Source organism: Chiloscyllium plagiosum, unplaced genomic scaffold (genome assembly GCF_037043375.1).
Source record: "Chiloscyllium plagiosum isolate Xiang-an unplaced genomic scaffold, Cpla_swu_hap1 HiC_scaffold_1, whole genome shotgun sequence".
Lineage (NCBI taxonomy): Eukaryota > Metazoa > Chordata > Chondrichthyes > Orectolobiformes > Hemiscylliidae > Chiloscyllium > Chiloscyllium plagiosum.
In genome coordinates this window covers 127,585,815-127,605,181 of record NW_028270139.1, presented here as the reverse complement: position 1 = coordinate 127,605,181, position 19,367 = coordinate 127,585,815, and the positions used below count along the sequence as shown (strand labels likewise).

The following is a 19,367-nucleotide window of genomic DNA, read 5'->3' as shown; positions in this document are numbered from 1 at the left end:
CATCAAGGTGCCTCTTAGTACTCAATTTACTTTTTATTCACTCGTGATCTCTGGGCTTTGCTGGCTGAGCCAGCATTTATTGCCATGCTGAGAAGGCCTTGGAATAGTGGTGGTGAGCTACTTTGATTTTAACCTTTATAGGCCACCTCAATGTGGCTTGTATTCCCACTATCCGTTCCCTCCTGTTTCTGAATTGTACATTATTTTGCTTATTTCTCCTAGTTCTTTGAAATATTGTGGTAGACCCACAAATTTGATAGGATGGAAATTGCAATAGACAATAGACAATAGGTGCAGGAGTAGGCCATTTAGCCCTCCGAGCCTGCACCGCTATTCAACATGATCATGGCTGATCATTCCTAATCAGTATCCTCTTCCTGCCTTATCTCCTTAACCCTTGATTCCACTATCTTTGAGAGCTCTATCCAACTCTTTCTTAAATGCATCCAGAGACTGGGCCTCCACTGCCCTCTGGGGCAGAGCATTCCACACAGCCACCACTCTCTGGGTGAAGAAGTTTCTCCTCATCTCTGTCCTAAATGGTCTACCCCGTATTTTTAAGCTGTGTCCTCTGGTTCGGCACTCACCCATCAGCGGAAACATATTTCCTGCTGCCAGAGTGTCCAATCCTTTCATAATCTTATACGTCTCAATCAGATCCCCTCTCAGTCTTCTAAACTCAAGGGTATACAAAACCAGTCGCTTCAGTCTTTCAGTGTAAGGTAATCCCGCCATTCCAGGAATTGACCTCGTGAACCTACGCTGCACTCCCTCAATAGCCAGAATGTCTTTCCTCAAATTTGGAGACTAGAACTGCACGCAATACTCCAGGTGTGGTCTCACCAGGGCCCTGTACAGTTGCAGAAGCACCTCTTTGCTTCTATTCTCAATTCCTCTTGTTATGAAGGCCAGTATGCTATTAGCCTTCTTCACTACCTGCTGTACCTGCATGCTTGCCTTCATTGACTGGTGTACAAGAACACCCAGATCTCTCTGTACTGCCCCTTTACCTAAACTGATTCCATTGAGATAGTAATCTGCCTTCCTGTTCTTGCCACCAAAGTGGATAACCATACATTTATCCACATTAAACTGCATCTGCCATGCATCTGCCCACTCACCTAACTTGTCCAGGTCACCCTGTAATCTCCTAACATTCTAATCACATTTCACCCTGCCACCCAGCTTAGTATCATCAGCAAATTTGCTAATGTTATTGCTGATACCATCTTCTATATCATTAACATATATTGTAAAAAGCTGCGGTCCCAGCACAGATCCCTGCGGTACCCCACTGGTCACTGCCTGCCATTCCGAAATGGAGCCGTTTATCACTACCCTTTGTTTCCTATCAGCCAACCAATTTTCAATCCAATCTAGTACTTTGCCCCCAATACCATGCGCCCTAATTTTACTCACTAACCTCCTGTGTGGGACTTTATCAAAAGCTTTCTGAAAGTCCAGGTACACTACATCTACTGGATCTCCCTCGTCCATCTTCAGAGTTACATCCTCAAAAAATTCAAGAAGATTAGTCAAGCATGATTTCCCCTTCATAAATCCATGCTGACTCTGTCCTATCCTGTTACTACTATCCAGATGTGCCGTAATTTTTTCCTTTATAATAGACTCCAGCATCTTTCCCACCACTGAGGTCAGACTAACTGGTCTATAATTTCCTGCTTTCTCTCTCCCACCTTTCTTAAAAAGTGGTATAACATTAGCCACCCTCCAATCCTCAGGAACCGACCCCGAATCTATCGAACTCTGGAAAATAATCACCAACACATCCACGATTTCCCGAACCACTCCTTCAGTACCCTGGGATGCAGACCATCAGGCCCTGGAGACTTATCAACCTTCAGACCTAACAGTCTCTCCACCACCAAATCCTGGCAAATATTAATTCCCTTAAGTTCAGGTCCTTCAGCCACTGTTACCTCAGGGAGATTGCTTTGTGTCTTCCCCAGTGAACACAGATCTGAAGTACCCATTTAATTCCTCTGCCATTTCTTTGTTCCCCGTAGTATATTCCCCTGTTTCTGTCTTCAAGGGCCCAATTTTAGTCTTAACCATTTTTTTGCCTTGCACATACCTAAAAAAGCTTTTACTATCCTCCTTAATATTATTGGCCAATTTACCTTCGTACCTCATTTTTCCTCTGCGTATTTCCTTCTTAGTAATCTTCTGTTGCTCTTTAAAAGCTTCCCAGTCCTCAGTTTTCCAACTTATCTTTGCTATGTTATACTTTTTCTCTTTTAACTTTATATGTTTCTTAACTTCCCTCGTCAGCCATGGCCGCCCATGCCTCCTCCTAGGATCTTTCTTCCTTTTAGGAATGAACTGATCCTGCAACTTCTGCATTATACACAGAAATATCCGCCATTGTTCCTCCACGGTCATCCCTGCTAAGGTATTGCATCTTTGAACTTTGGCCAGCTCCTCCCTCATAGCTCCATAGTTCCCTTTATTCAACAGAAGTACTGTCACTTCCGACTGTACCCTCTCCCTCTCAAATTGCAGATTGAAGCTTAATGTATTATGGTCACTACTTCCCACTGGCTCCTTCACTTCGAGGTCACTGACCAATTCTGGTTCGTTACACAATACCAGATCCAGAATTGCCTTCTCCCTGGTCAGCTCCAGCACCAGCTGCTCTAAGAATCTATCTCTGAGGCACTCCACAAAGTCTCTTTCTTGAGGTCCAATACCATCCTGAGTATTTTGACTAGTTATACTGAAGGATTGGCAATATATTTCCAAGTCAGGATGGTGAGGGCTTGGAGGGGATCTTTTGGGTGGTGATGGTGTTCTCATGTATCTGTTGCCTTTGTCCTTATGATGAAAGTGATAGTGAGTTTCAAATGTGTTGTCTTAGGAGCCTTGGTGATATGCTGGTTGCAGATTGTGTTGGGAGTATGAATCTGTTGCTGTTGGTGGTTTATGGATGCTCAGGTTTGAGTTGCTTGATCTTGAAGATTAAATAGCTGAATACACTTGGTTAGAGTTGAGGAAATGTAAATGTGTCACAGGTCAGTAAATATTAGGAAGGAGATAAAGGAACAAGTTTGTAGGCAAATTGCAGAAAGATAAAACACTGTGGATAGGTAATAATGGGGAACTTCATTTATTCTAATAATCAGTATAAAGGACAAAAAGAATAATGTGCAATGAAATATGTTGAGCACTGTTTCCCAATCAATAAGGAAGTGTGGGGACTAGTTCTATAGAATGAAATACGGCTTGTTGCAATCGTGGGACATTTGAGAAAGGGTGATTGCAATATAATTAGATTTAAAACAGTTAAGGAAATTGACAAAGAGAAATCAAATGTAAAAGTATTCAACTGCACGAGAGTGGGTTGGATTTCAAGACTGGCAGGTTAAAAAATGTAAATGACCAGTGCAAGCCTTCGAAGTGTTGTACAGAAACAGACTAGACGAAGGAAGATGAAATGGCATTGATGCTAACATTCCCCTCTAATTCAAGATGGAGAGATTAAAATTAAACAAGAACACAGGCTTACGATAAATATTAAGTTCATGATTCACTATTTTCTCTCAGCATAATCAGCCAGCTTAGAGGGAGGAGATGAGCAGGGGCAGCATGTGGTTAGTCTGAGCCATTCAGGATCTGGTGCTGAAACTGGGCGCATGAGGGGACTGATTATTAGATCAGGGAATTGTTTCAAGATGATTTATTTCCTTTTCTTTGAGTGTTTTCTCTACCTTTTCTCAAGGTCACTGACTCATAAAGTGGGAACTGACTGCCGAATTCTGGGATTCCACTGAAGTATGTGCCTGGATGTTGCTTGGCATTTGATGGTCAGAACATCACATGATGTCATGCATTTATTTCCAGCAAATGTAACTGATTTTGTTTTGCATTGTTGCTTCAGGTTTTTTAAACAATTTTAAAATTAAATCTGTAGCTGCTTCGTATGGATTCTGTATTACCAAGAAATCAGCATTTCTGTTAGATTAGATTAGATTCCCTACAGTGAAAACAGGCCCTTCGGCCCAACAAATCCACACCGACCCTCCGAGAAATAACTCACCCAGACCTATTCCCCTATCCTATATTTACCCCTGACTAATGCACCTAGCCTACACATCCCTGAACACAATGGGCAATTTAGCATGGTCAATTCACCTAACCAGCACATCTTTGCACTGTGGGAGGAAACCGGAGCATCCGGAGGAAACCCACGCAAACACAGGGAGAATGTGCAAACTCCACACAGACAGTTGCCCGAGGCTGGAATTGAACCCAGGTCCCTGGCGCTAACAGTGCTAACCACTGAGCCACCGTGCCGCCCTCGTGGGAAGCACTTGCAGAGGGCAATTAAATTAAATTGAATTAAAGCCATAAATCCAATCTTGATGAACAGCAGAACATGTTCGAGGAGCTGAGTGGCCTACTTCTGTTCCTCGTTCTCACTATCTGGGTGCTATTTTCAGCAAGATAGACTGAAAGTAACTGAAAGTGCCAATCATCATAGGCAATGAGTCAAAATATGGTCCAGGCTGATGACTTTGAGAAGTACAAGTACAGGCAGATAACAGAGTTGTGTGAGAAAAATACAATAATGCTGTAAGGCTAGGATATTTTATCTTGCATCGAGTTTGGGAAATACAAACTATACATGTATTTTAACAGAGTACAGATTCATTGAATGCGATGAAGATACTTACACGAAACAACTTGTCTTTAACCATATAAGGAAGCAACATTTAATTTTGTTATAGGAATAGTTGGCATATGGTGGCATGGAGACATCTTTGGAATGGTGACTGTTTCACAATTGAATACACTATAAGGCAAGAAAGGTTAGGCCATAAATTAAAATGTTGATTTTAAACGAGGCTGCCTTTGAAAGGTTGAGGAAATAATTGGCTAGACTAGTTGAGAGAAATTACTGGTTCAGAAATATCAAATTAATTTCAAAATAGCTATCGACACCTGAAGGACAAAAGGTGGACTTCAAAGGTGATGAAAGAGTTGGTTACTGGTAATTGTAATCAGTTTTCAACAAATGAAGGCAACAAGGGGGAATCATGGAGATAGGTGTTCTTATTAAAAACTTGAGATAAAGAGAAGGTTAAAAGAGGAAATGGATCCATTTGAAACACTTAATTATGGCACAGAACCAAGACAAATTATAGAAATTACAATATTGACAGAAGCTAATACTATTTCTCTGGTCTTTATTCATATCGCTTTCAAATATTTACTCAGTTCCATTAAAATGCTGTTTCATCCTCTGCTTCAGTAGCTGCTGGGAGTAAAGCTTGAATGAACTGAGGGTGGGGAAATGTCTCTTACATACTATTAGTTAGTGAGTACAAGTTAAAGGGGTGATCTGATCAAAGTATACAAAGTAATAAAAGGAAAGACAGGGTAGATAAAGATAAACTCTTTCCACTGGTTGAGGATTCTAGAACGAGGGATGTAGTTTGAGAATTAAGGCCAGACCGTTCAGGGGAAATGTTAGAAGGCACTTCTACACACAAAGGATGGTAGAGGTTTAGAACTCTCTTCCACAAATGGCAGTGGATGCTGGATCAGTTGTTAATTTTAAATCTGAGGCAGATAATGTTTTTGTTAAGCCAAGGTATTAAGGGACATGGGCCAAGGTCAGGTATATGGAGTTCGTCCACAGATCAGCCATGATCTCATTGAATGGAGGGGCTGAATGGCCTCCTCAGGTCCCCGTATTCCTATGCCCATGTTCTCGGATTTGAACCAGCTTCAGGAAGGAATGATGATGCGTGTCCAAGTTGGGATGGTGTGAGATTTGGAATCAGTGGTGCTGCTATGCCTTGACTTTATATGTGGTTAATTTTGCAGGTTCTGGGGTTGCAACCTAAAGAGCCTTTGTGAATTGATGCAGTGTATTCTGGAGAGAGTGCCCTAATAGAGGAGGAAGCACATGGGCTGCCAATCAAGAGGACTGCTTTGTCCTGAATAGTGTTGAACTCCAACTACTGTTGGAGCTGCAGTCACTCAGGCAAGGAAGGAACATAGCATCATACTGGTGCACAGCAGAGGGGTTTTGAGGAATCAGGAGATAGGCCACTGACTACACAGCTTCTGACCTGTATGGCTAGCCATGATGTTTATGTGGCTGATCCAGTTGAGTTTCTGATGAATGCTAAACTTTGAGATATTGATAGTGGGACTTGAGCAATTTTATAAGCTATAATTGTTTTGATATTAACTGTGTCACTCCATTATCCATAAACATGCAACATCTTCTGTGAAAAATATACAGTGGCAATCTTGCCATATCCACTGAGAAGCTATTAAAATCATGAGAAAAAAATTGAACACAATTTTCACTGCACAATCCCACACAGCAAGTGAAATGAATGATTAGTTCAGTTGTTTTTGGTGGTACAAGGAGTACTCATCAAGTTTTGTTTTAAAGTGTTGCAATTCCATCTGAGCAGACAGATAATCACTGTGTACAGCTTAAAAAGTTGGCTCCTCTGATATTTAGCGCATCCACGTTACTGGACTGAAGTAGGCTGGGCTGGGGCTGTCTCCTTTAACTGGGAGTGTTGCTGACTGGATCCTATCTTTTACTTAGATCTTTTAATGTCACTGTCATTATTGGAGAACTGTTACTATCACATCCCTAAACAATGTATACTCATATTCCCACCAAGAACCTTGAATTACCAAGCAATCCCATGTTTGCTTACTCTAGCTCCATAAGACCATTGGAGCAGAAATTGGCCACTGAACCCATTGAGTCTCCACCGTTCAATGATATCATGTTTGATCTGATAATCCTCAGCACCACTTTCCTGCCTTTCCCTGTAACCCTTGATTTATCATTGATTGAAAATCTGTCTCAGCCTTGAATATATTGAACGATCCAGCTTCTACAGCACTTTGAGGTACCAAATTCCACAGATTCACTACTGTATGAAGGAAGAAATTCTTCCTCATCTTAAAATGACACCCCTTTTTCTGAGAGTATGTCCTCTAGTTGCAGAATCTACCACAAAGGGAAGAAACCTTTCTGCACCTACCTTGTCAAGTCCCCTAAGAATCTTGTATGTTTCAATATGGTGACATCTCATTCTTCTAAACTGCAATGAATACAGGCCCAGTCCATTCAACCTCTCCTCATGAGACAGTCCCTTTGTACCTGGTATTGACCAAGTGAATCTTCTCTGGACTGTCTTCAATACCACTGTATTTTTCCTTAGATAGTGGCCCAGAACTGTTCACAGTATTTCAGCTGTGGTCTGACTGGTGCCTTGTACAGTTTTAACAAATCTCCCTATTTTAATGACACATTCTCTTTGAAATAAAGGTCAACATTCTATTTAACTTTACACTCACCCATTAAACTTGAATGCTAGCTTTTGTGATTTTCACATGAGGAACCCAGATCCCTCTTTGCTGAAGCTTTCTTTACTTAAGTAACATTCAGCTCCTCTATGCTTCCTGTCAAATTGCATATCTTTCCATTTTCCCACTTTGCACTCTATTTGCCAATTTTTTGCCCATTCATATAACCTTTCTATATCCCCCTGCAGATTCCTTGTGTCATCCTCACCACATGCCTGCTCACTTATTTTTGTTTCATCTGCAAACTTGGCTATAGTACATCTACTTTACTCAACCATGTCATAGATATCTGCTTATAGTGCCCCGATTCCACCGCTTAAGGGTAATCTGTTCAACTCACCATGGCTTGTTTTTCCCCTTGACCCATCAACTATCTTCAAAATGATCACCCACTCCATTCCCCTCGACTCAGACTTCACATTTGTCTGTTTTACAGAGCTACCCACTCATGGTCCACTCTTCCTTGTCCCAGTGTGATTAATGCATCTTCTCAAATACAGGGCGCCACGGTGGCTCAGTGGTTAGCACAGCTGCCTCGCAGCACCAGGATCCCATGTTCGATTCCAGCCTCGGGCAACTGTCTCTGTGGAGTTTGCACATTTTCCTCATGCCTGCGTGGGTTTCCTCAGAGTGCTCTGGTTTCCTCGCACAGTCCAATGATGTGCAAGTCAGGTGAATTGGCCATGTTAAATTGCCCATAGTGTTAGGGAGATGGGTCTGGGTGGGTTGCTCTTCGGAGGGTCGATGTGGGCTGGTTGGACCGCGTGGGAACTCTAATCTAATCTAATTTGCTGAAAATCTTTTGAAAATAGAAGAGCATTTCATATGCTGTTTTTTTTTGCCTTAAGATGAGATAAAGGCAAAGATGTGATGTCGGTGATTGGCATGAATGACAGAGTGGATTTCCAATCCCGTGAATCTGCAGTACCTGGATTATTGACCAGTGCTGGCCATCTGAACAGTTTGGATCACTCTTATGGCACCAGTCACTTTCACAGCTCTGTCCTCTATGGAGGTAAAACGTACCAATCAGCATCTCAGGCCTTGGAAGCTTACATTGACAACTTTGAAAAGTCATCGTCCACCCGGAGAGGTGCAAACAAACTGCATTTCAGGAGCATTTCCAAACCCTCTCCTACTTCTCTGGACTGCAAGAAAGAGGGTAAGGACATTAGACTTTCCTCCACCAATGCGGGACAAAACTGCTTTGAGTCTGAACTTTCAAAGTTCAAAGTTTTGTTTTTATTACTGAGAAAAGCCAATCTCTCCAAAGACATTGACTCTTGTGGAGGTGTCCTTCTGTAGGGAAGAGATGCTTTTCATTGTCCAGAGCTTAACTCTGTCGGCAAAAAGGTTTTGCCAGAAATGAAAATGCTGAAAATACTCCAGTCTGGCATCATCTGTGGAATGAGAAACAAGATTTAACCATGATATGAATGGTTGACCTGGCTTTTTTCTCAGCGGGTGCTGCCAAATCTGATTACTTTCAGCATTTTCTGTCTTTATTTCAGATTTGCAGAATCTGCAGTACATAGGAACCCCGATTACCCGAAGGACATGGGCAGGGCGGGGCCTATTCCGGATAACATTGTTAGCCAAGCATCTGGACTTTGCAATCTTGTTCGGATCATCCGAAATTCAGTTAATCAAATGCCGGATAATCGAGGTTCCTCTGTAATTTGCTTTGGTCTAGGCAGTTTTACCGTTTTACCATGTGACCAACAGTGGTAACTCTCATGCACTTGTGTGCAGTATCCAATGTGGGTTGCTATGCAGTGATCAGAAGTGCAAAGCTGACTAACTTAAGAAGCTAGAAATACTGGTTTTGTCAATCTCTTGCTCCCGTGGTTGTGTTCAGCTAACTTGCGGAAGTGAATTATCAGATCACTAGTCTGTATGGTTCAGTGACTTTCCACATTTGAGCACTATACTTCATTTAACACTCTTAAATTTTTTTATTTACTTCTAAGAATGGACTTTAGCATTTTTAGGCTATCTCTTCATTTGCTGATACAAACTTTATGATCATTGATATGGGGATGCTTTAATTAAGTTTTAATTTTTGACAGGACCTGAGAATATCTACTGCTGCTCTATTTTTCCTTTTTTTATATGTAGATATAAGATAGAAAATTGTTGCATTTAAATAGTGCCTTTCACAACCTCAGGACACCCAAATGCACATGAGAAAAAATTAAGTACCTGTGCATCGAACATTGAACATAGAACAGTACAGTGCAGAACAGGCCCTTCGGCCTTCAATGTCGCGTCAACCTGTGAACTATTCTCAGCTCGTCCCCCTACACTATCTCAAAATCATCCATGTGCTTATCTAAGGATTGTTTAAATCTCCCTAATGTGGCTGAGTTGACTACATTAGCAGGTAGGACAGGCAAAATCGACGTTTCGGGCAAAAGCCCTTCATCAGGAACGTCGATTTTGCCTGTCCTCGGAAGCTGCCTGAATTGCTGTGCTCTTCCAGCACCACTGATCCAGAATCTGGTTTCCAGCATCTGCAGTCATTGTTTTTACCTACATTGGCAGGTAGGGCATTCTACGCCCTTACCGCTCTCTGTGTAAATAACCTGCCTCTGACATCTGTCTTAAATCTATCACCCCTCAATTTGTAGTTATGCCCCCTCGTACAAGCTGACGTCATCATCCTAGGAAAAAGACATTCACTGTCTACCCTATCTAACCCTCTGATCACCTTGTATGTCTGTGCAATCACATTTGTTAAAGGGAAATGAAGAACATGTTTGTAAGTTGTGTTCCTTCAGCTTGTTTCTTTGTGATACGTTAGTGTACTTTACCTTTATAAGGTTTCAAGTGTTGGTTCTTGTCTCAGTCCAAATGGATTCTGTTTGCACACTATTCTTCTTTCTTATTTGGAAAACAGCATTGAAAGGTGAAAAAAAAACCTTAAGATATTACTGTTATTACATGTAGCCAGGTTTTATGCAAAATATATGATGAATTATTTTAGATTGTCTTCTCATTTTCAAACTCACTCCCATCTAGTGCAAATCCAAAATTTAAGCATTCTTTAATTATTGTTTGTATTTTCAAACATCTAATCCGTCACCTCCAAGTTAATGTGCAACCTCTTTCCAATACTGAAGGTAATCCTTAGAAGAGTATAAAGAAAGTAGGAGTATACTTAAGAGGGAAATCAGGAGGGCAAAACGGGGACATGAGGTAGCATTGGCAAATACAATTAAGGAGAATCCAAAGGATTTTTACAAATATATTAAGGACAAAAGGGTAACTAGGGAGAGAATAGGGCCCCTCAAAGATCAGCAAGGCGGCCTTTGTGTGGAGCCACAGAAAATGGGGGAGATACTAAATGAATATTTTGCATCAGTATTTACTGTGGAAAAGGATATGGAAGATATAGACTGTAGGGAAATAGATGGTGACATCTTGCAGAGGAAGTGCTGGATGTCTTGAAATGGTTAAAAGTGAATAAATCCCCAGGATCTGATCAGGTGTACCAGAGAACTCTATGGGAAGCTAGAGAAGTGATTGCTGGGCCTCTTGTTGAGATATTTGTATCATCGATAGTCACAGGTGAGGTGCCAGAAGACTGGAGGTTGGCAAACGTGGTACCACTGTTTAAGAAGGGCGGTAAAGACAAGCCAGGGAACTATAGACCGATGAGCCTGACCTCGGTGGTGGGCAAGTTGTTGGAGGGAATTCTGAGGGAGAGGATGTACATGCATTTGGAAAGGCAAGGACTGATTCGGGATAATCAACATGGCTTTGTGTGTGGGAAATCATGTCTCACAAACTTGATTGAGTTTTTTTGAAGAAGTAACAAAGAAGATTGATGAGGACAGAGCAGTAGATGAGATCTATATGGACTTCAGTAAGGCGTTCAACAAGGTTCCCCATGGGAGACTGATTAGCAAGGTTAGATCTCATGGAATACAGGGAGAACTAGCCATTTGGATACAGACTGGCTCAAAGGTAGAAGACAGAGGGTGGTGGTGGAGGGTTGTTTTTCAGACTGGAGGCCTGTGACCAGTGGAGTGCCACAAGGATTGGTGCTGGCCCTCTACTTTTTGTCATTTACAGAAATGAATTGGATGCGAGCATAAGAGGTACAGTTAGTAAGTTTGCAGATGACACCAAAATTGGAGGTGTAGTGGACAGCGAAGAGGGTTACCTCAGATTACAACAGGGGTTGGACCACATTAAGTGTAGCAGGACTTATACACTTAATGGTAAGGTCCTAGGGAGTGTTGCTGAACAAAGAGACCTTGGAGTGCAGGTTCATAGCTCCTTGAAAGTGGAGTCGCAGGTAGATAGGATAGTGAAGAAGGTGTTTGGTATGCTTTCCTTTATTGGTCAGAGTATTGAGTACAGGAGTTGGGAGGTCATGTTGCGGTTATACAGGACATTGGTTAGGCCACTGTTGGAATATTGCATGCAATTCTGGTCTCCTTCCTATCGGAAAGATGTTGTGAAACTTGAAAGGGTTCAGAAAAGATTTACAAGGATGTTGCCAGGGTTGGAGGATCTGAGCTACAGGGAGAGGCTGAACAGGCTGGGGCTGTTTTCCCTGGAGCGTCGGAGGCTGAGGGGTGACCTTATAGAGGTTTACAAAATTATGAGGGGCATAGATAGGATAAATAGACAAAGTCTTTTTCCTGGGGTCGGGGAGTCCAGAACAAGAGGGCATAGGTTTAGGGTGAGAGGGAAAAGATATAAAAGAGACCTAAGAGGCAACTTTTTCACGCAGAGGTTGGTACGTGTATGGAATGATCTGCCAGAGGATGTGGTGGAGGCTGGTACAATTGCAACATTTAAGAGGTATTTGGATGGGTATATGAATAGGAAGGGTTTGGAGGGATATGGGCCGGGTGCTGGCAGGTGGGACTAGTTTGAGTTGAGATATCTGGTCGGCATGGACGGGTTGGACCGAAGGGTCTGTTTCCATGCTGTACATCTCTATGACTCTAATTTAGGTTTACAGTTTCATGAACAGCCTTCAGTACTTTGACTAAGAGTTCATTCCAAGTGAAGCCAATGAGTTCTTGCAGCTATACAACTATCCAGGTCATTAAGTCCAACCCATTTGATTCATCTCATGTCTAGGCCCACTCAGCGGCTACCCGATATTGAGAAGCATCAGGAAGCCTGGTTGAAATTTATTTTGTTGCCACACCCCACAATATTCACAGCCACAAACACTGCCCCCATTTGTGCAAAAGACTGAACATATCACCAATTCTATCAAGGTCTGCTAATTCAGTATGGATTGGAATTGTGCCTGGATCATTCTGTTCTGTATGACTTAGTTCCAGACTGAGCACTATATTTTGCCACTGAAGTACTGAAAGAATTACATACTGTTGTTGCTAAATTCCTAATTTCTTTTACAGTTTTCAGAGAGCAACCTTCCTTCAGAGATTTGCATTTCCATAGCCAGCCTTTAAGGAGACGGATAGCCAGTGATCCAGATCTTTTGAGCCTCACCACTGATGACCTTTTGGAAATGCCATCGGATGGTTCCTTACCGTTGACTCGATCCTCTGTGTTGCAGGGCTCAACACAGATTCAACCGCGAGTAGGAAGGCACTTCGCCCATAACACATTTACAAAGTATGCTGCAAAGGTCTCCCCGGGTTATTCTGGGGCTTGGCAGCACAAGAGAGATGACAGCTTTGAATTGCTCTGTGGGAGGAAAGTTGGTTATCGCCCATTAAACCAAACCGCTGGCCTCAAACCATCTCCATTCTCACAGCCAGGAACGGTGCCACAAGAGGGAAGTAAATACATGGCTCCTTCCATTCCTCCAACCCTTCCTGTGGATGACTGCAGAATCGGAAAGCATAACCTCCATTCTGTTTCTCAGCATAATTATCCCAGATGGTTAACCAGCCAAAAATCCGAGCTCGGTGTCTCTGGAATAAGTAGCATCCCTGAACTGAAATACCCTGGCTGGCTTTTAAACTGTGACTTGGGCTCAGATTCATGCGAACAAGAAACATTGAATAAAAGAGAATATCTGTTACCAACTGGATATGAGAACAGACTCTCCGATCCCAGACTTTACTCTGGCTGTGCCATAAATACACCAAAACGTAAACATTTTGCCAATTATTCCGGAAGGGACCGAAAATTTTATAAACACAAAGGACATAGCATCATTGACATTTTAAGAAGAGTACCTATACGTGCTGATTGGTTTGCCCAGTGTAATTCAGAAGAAGTGGAAGATTCTCACTGCAGTAAACCATTCAGAGGTACAGTAGGGTGCGGAACGGGAACAGAAGTTGATATAGGAACATGCCTTTTTACTTCTGCAACTGAGATTGGTGTTTAGAAATAGTAAAACAACAAATAGAGCAAGGTATAGCATGGTAGCTCAGTGGTTAGCACTGCTGCCTCACAGCGCAAGGGACCCAGGTTTGATTCCCACCTCGGAGTTTGCACATTCTCCCCATGTCTGCGTGGGTTTCCTCCAGGTGCTCCGGTTTCCTTCCACAGTCCAAAGATGTGCAGGTTAGGTGAATTGACCATTCTAAATTGCCTATAGTGTTAGGTGTATTGGTCGGGGTAATATAGGGTAGGGGAATGGGTCTGGAAGGGTTACTCTTTGGAGGGTCAGTGTGGATTTGTTGGGCCAAATGGCCTGTTTCCATACTGTAGGGAATCTAATCTAATCTCCTGTTTTGCCATTATAAATTTGGACTGATGGGCTGAGGAGTGGCAGATGGAGTTTAATTTAGATAAATGTGAGGTATTGCATTTTGGGAAGGCAAATCATGGCAGGACTTAAACACTTAATAATAAGGTCCTGGAGGGTGTTGCTGAACAGAGACCTAGGGGTGTAGGTTCATAGTTCATTGAAGATAGAATCACTGGTCGACAGGGTAGTGAAAAAGGCGTTTGGTACACTTACCTTTATTGGTTAGTGTAATGAGTTTAGGAGTTGGAAGGCCATTTGCAGCTGTACAGGGCATTGGTTAGGCCACTTTTGGAATACTGCATTCAGTTCTTCGTACGATAAGAAAGATGTAGTTCAATTTGAAAGGGTTCAGAAAAGATTTACAAGCATGTTGGAGGGTTTGAGCTATAGGGAGAGGCTGAACACGCTGGGGCTATTTTCTGTGGCGTGTCAGAGACTGAGGGTGACCTTATTGAGGTTTATAAAATCATGAGGGGCATGGATAGGATAAATAGACAAAGATGTTTTTCCCAGGATAGGGGAGTCCAAAACTAGAGGGCATAAGTTTAAAGTCATAGAGATTTACAGCATGGAAACAGACCCTTCGGTCCAACCTGCCCATGCCGACCAGATATCCCAACCCAATCTAGTCCCATCTGCCAGCACCCGGCCCATATCCCTCCAAACCCTTCCTATTCATATACCCATCCAAATGCCTCTTAAATGTTGCAATTGTACCAGCCTCCACAACATCCTCTGGCAGATCATTCCATACACGTACCACCCTCTGCGTGAAAAAGTTGCCCCATAGGTCTCTTTTATATCTTTCCCCTCTCACCCTAAATCCATGCCCTCTAGTTCTGGACTCCCCGACCCCAGGGAAAAGACTTTGTCTATTTATCCTATCCATGCCACACATAATTCTGTTAATCTCTATAAGGTCACCCCTCAGCCTCCGACGCTCCAGGGAAAACAGCCCCAGCCTGTTCAGCCGCTCCTTGTAGCTCAGATCCTCCAACCCTGGCAACATCCTTGTAAATCTTTTCTGAACCCTTTCAAGTTTCACAACATCTTTCCGATAGGAAGGAGACCAGAATTGCACGCAATATTCCAACAGTGGTCTAACCAATGTCCTAGGTAAAAACAAGGACTGCAGATGCTGGAAACCAGAGTCTAGATTAGATTGGTGCCCTTCAGGCTCTCTGCCTGTATTCCTGATGAAGGGCTTTTGCCCGAAGCGTCGATTTTACTGCTCCTCGGATGCTGCCTGAACTGCAGTGCTTTTCCAGCACCACTCTAACCTAGACCCTAACCAATGTCCTGTACAGCTGCAACATGACCTCCCAACCCCTGTACTCAATACTCTGACCAATAAAGGAAAGCATACCAAATGCCTTCTTCACTATCCTATCTACCTGCGACTCCACTTTCAAGGCACTATGAACCTGCACTCTAAGGTCTCTTTGTTCAGCAACACTACCTAGGACCTTACCATTACTTTTATAAGTCCTGCTAAGATTTGCTTTCCCAAAATGCAGCAAGTTGCATTTATCTGAATTAAACTCCATCTGTCACTTCTCAGCCCATTGGCACATCTGGTCCAGATCCTGTTGTAATCTGAGGTAACCTTCTTCGCTGTCCACCACACCTCCAATTTTGGTGTCATCTGCAAACTTACTAACTGTACCTCTTATGCTCGCATCCAAATCATTTATGTAAATGACAAAAAGTAGCAGACCCAGCATCGATCCTTGTGGCACTCCACTGGTCACAGGCCTCCAGTCTGAAAAACAACCCTCCACCACCACCCTCTGTCTCCTACCTTTGAGCCAGTTCTGTATCCAAATGGCTAGTTCTCCCTGTATTCCATGAGATCTAACCTTGCTAATCAGTCTCCCTTGTCGAACGCCTTGCTGAAGTCCATATAGATCACATCTACTGCTCTGTCCTCATCAATCTTCTTTGTTACTTCTTCAAAAAACTCAATCAAGTTTGTGAGACATGATTTCCCACGCACAAAGCCATGTTGACTATCCCTAATCAGTCCTTGCCTTTCCAAATATATGTACATCCTGTCCCTCAGGATTCCCTCCAAGTTGCCCACCACTGAGGTCAGGCTCACTGGTCTATAGTTCCATGACTTGTCTTTACCGCCCTTCTTAAACAGTGGCACCACGTTTGCCAACCTCCAATCTTACAGCACCTCACCTGTGACTATCGATTCATAGTCATCGATGATACAAATATCTCAGCAAGAGAGAGGGGAAAGATTTAAAAGGGACCGAAGAGGCAACTTTTTCCTGTAGAGTGGTGTGTGTATGGAATGAACTGTCAGAGGAAGTGGTATGAGGTTGTTACAATTACAACATTTAAAAGGGGACCTGGGTTAGAATCCTGCCACAGCAGATAGTGGAATTTGAATTTAATAAAATTCTGGAGTTAGGAGTTTCATGATGATCATGAAACAACTATCGATTGTTGAAAATCCCATCTGGTTCACTAATATTCTTTCGGGAAGGAAACTGCCATCCTTACCTGGTCTGGCCTACATGTGTCTCCACACCCTCTCGACACTTAGTGATGTGCAATGAATACTGGTCTAGCTGATGACACCTTCACCCCATGAATTAATTTTTAAAAAGTAGCAAATGTTTAGAGGCATATGGCCAAATGTTGGCAAGTGGGTCTCTATTAATTTAGGATATCTGATCAGCATGGACGAGTTGGATCAAAGGGTCTGTTTCCGTGCTGTACATCTCTCTGACTCTGTAAGTTGGCCTTGGTGGAATCCAAAATTCCATCCACAATTACATTTGATTTTAACATTTTATGGTTTTGAAACTTGGTGTCAAAACTAAGAGTATTAACAGCACAAAACTCTTCAGTCAAGCCCTTCTTTCTAGCCCTTGGCCCAAAGCCTTGTGGATTACAGTATTCAATGCATATGCCCAACTTTTTTTTAAAATATGAAGACAGTTTCTACCTATAGCATTTTTCAAGTGCAATTCTGGCCTCCCTGCTATAGGAAGGTTTTTATGAGACTTGAAAGGGTTTAAAAAAGATTTACAAGGATGTTGCCAGAGTTGGAGGATTTGAGCTATAGGGAGAGGCTGAATTGGCTGGGGTTGTTTTCCCTGGAGTGTCCAAGGCTGAAGGGTGACCTTATAGAGGCTTATAAAATCATGAGGGGGATGGATCTGGTGAATAACCTCCCTCCTGGCATGGGGGAGTCCAAAACTAGAGGGTATAGGTTGAACGATTTTAAAGGGACCTAAGGGGCAACTTTTTCATGCAGAGGGTGGGGCATGTATGGAACGAGCTGCCAGAGGAAGTGGTGGAGGCTGGTACAAAAACAACATTTAAAATGCATCTGAAAGGGTATATGAATAGGAAGGATTTAGGGGGATATGGGCCAAATGCTGGCAAATGGGACTCGATTTATTTAGGATATCTGGTTGGCATGGATGAGTTGGACCAATGGGTCTGTTTCCCTGCTCAACAACTCTACTCGTCTAAGAGGTGAGTTCCAGATACCCTGTTACCCTGAATGAAAGTAATTGCTCTCTCATACTTCCATCATTACATTTAATCTGTGGCAGCTGGTTATTGCCTTATGTAAAAGGAATGCTTCTTAACTATTCTTTCCAAGTCTCTCATAATTTTATATATGTTAATTAGATCTTTGTTCAGTCCCCTCTGTTTCAAAGAAAATGTAATCTTTCCAATTGTTCCTAATATCTAAAATTCTGCAAACCAATCGACATCATTATAAATGTGCTTTTTGCAGAACCGTCTGCAAACATGTTCTTTCTGTAATACGGTGACCACAATGTTATACAGTAGCCAACTAGTGTTTTCTCAAGTTTCAGCATAAACTATCAGAGTTACCTTCAGAGATCTGTGGATGTGTATCCCGTGCTCTCTACAATTCTCCATATTTTACCAGTTACTGGATATCTCCTTACATTGTAGGGGTGCCCACTCGAAACCCCCACCCCACACACACGCGCGCACGTGCATACACACTCTTTACGTATTACCTCTTTATTCTCTGGATTAAATCCCACTTGACACTTTTCATCCCACTGGTCTAGTCCATTGGTATTTTACTGCAATCTGCGACTTTTAGCTTCCCTGTCGATCACGTGACCCATTTCAACACTGTTAAAAATTTTGTAATCTGCCATGTTTTCCCAGTATTGTCTTTTAGTTTTAATGCTAATGACTTTTATATCACCTCTCTTTTTCCTACATTTGTCTGCAGATCATTTAACAAATTATCTCCCACTAGGTGATTGGTACATCTGATTCCTTCCTCTTTTGCCCCACTTCTTTTGTTCCTCAATCTTTCTAAAATGCCTGATGATCTCAGTCTAATGCAGGTTATGAACTCAAAATATTATCACTTGACTTCACTTTGCAGATGTTGGCTGACCTATTTTCCAGAATTTTGTTTTTATATTTGATTTCTAGCATTAGCTGTTAATGATTTTTACTTGGCTGTAAAGAATTGCATGTGCCATGTGTGGGAGCAGCTAATAGTTTGCATTGAGGACTGTGTTCCTGAGCCTGATTTGACTCTGGAGTCACATTATGTAAACAGACTAAATTTAAAAACACAATGGAACCATTAACATGGATTTTAATCACAGTTTTACTGCTTTAGTGAATGCAAGAATAATATACTTGCTAATGTCATAGGCATAGAGAAGCTTGGCTACAGAGGAACAGCTTGCATTTATATAACATCTCTATCGTAACAAAGGAAAAAAAGAATGGGCTCATAACATAGCTGTAAAGTCTGAATTATACAATTGTAGTTTTTGTTTGGTTAAGTTGGACATTGCTGTTTTATAGCATGCAGGATGGATAGCAATTGCACTGTAGTGCTGTTCAATCTGTTACTTGGATGACTTTATGAAGGCATGCTGTTCCTTTGATCAGTTGACAAATTAATTTTAAAAATAAAAACACCAGTGCTGTAAATACTCAGCAGATCTAACAGCCTCTGTGAAGAGAGAAGTAGATGTAACACTTCAGTCTTTGTATTTCAGTGTTCTGTTATTATGAGCACTTTGCTCATATACCGCAATATTTGTCTGATGGCATCATTTGGACTGTGAAACACACTTTTAGTGAGCTACAGCCATTTTTTTTTAATTCACTCATGGGACACGGCCATTGCTGGCTTGGCCAACATTTATTGCCCAACCATAGGTGCCCTTGAGAAGGTGAAAGTGAGGACTGCAGAAGCTGGAGAGTCAGATTCAAAAGTATGGTGCTGGAAAAGCACGGCATCCAAAGAGCAGGAGAGTCGACATTTTGA

At 42.2% G+C, this 19,367-nt stretch overlaps 1 protein-coding gene across 3 annotated transcripts in view; it reads left to right on the top strand.

Annotated features, from left to right (window-relative positions):
- cunh18orf54 (chromosome unknown C18orf54 homolog) overlaps positions 1-19,367 on the top strand; it is a 49,042-nt gene that overhangs the window by 11,592 nt on the left and 18,083 nt on the right. For 2 of the 3 annotated variants that reach the window (XM_087990608.1, XM_043721299.2), the window contains exons 2-3: positions 8,214-8,527; positions 12,753-13,616. In XM_087990608.1, the coding sequence (XP_087846734.1) occupies positions 8,236-8,527; positions 12,753-13,616 (1,156 nt within the window). In that variant the 5' untranslated portion in view covers positions 8,214-8,235. Of the gene's footprint in view, positions 1-3,739; positions 3,867-8,213; positions 8,528-12,752; positions 13,617-19,367 lie in introns of all 3 variants that reach the window. The other variant, XM_087990604.1, reaches the window with a different exon arrangement.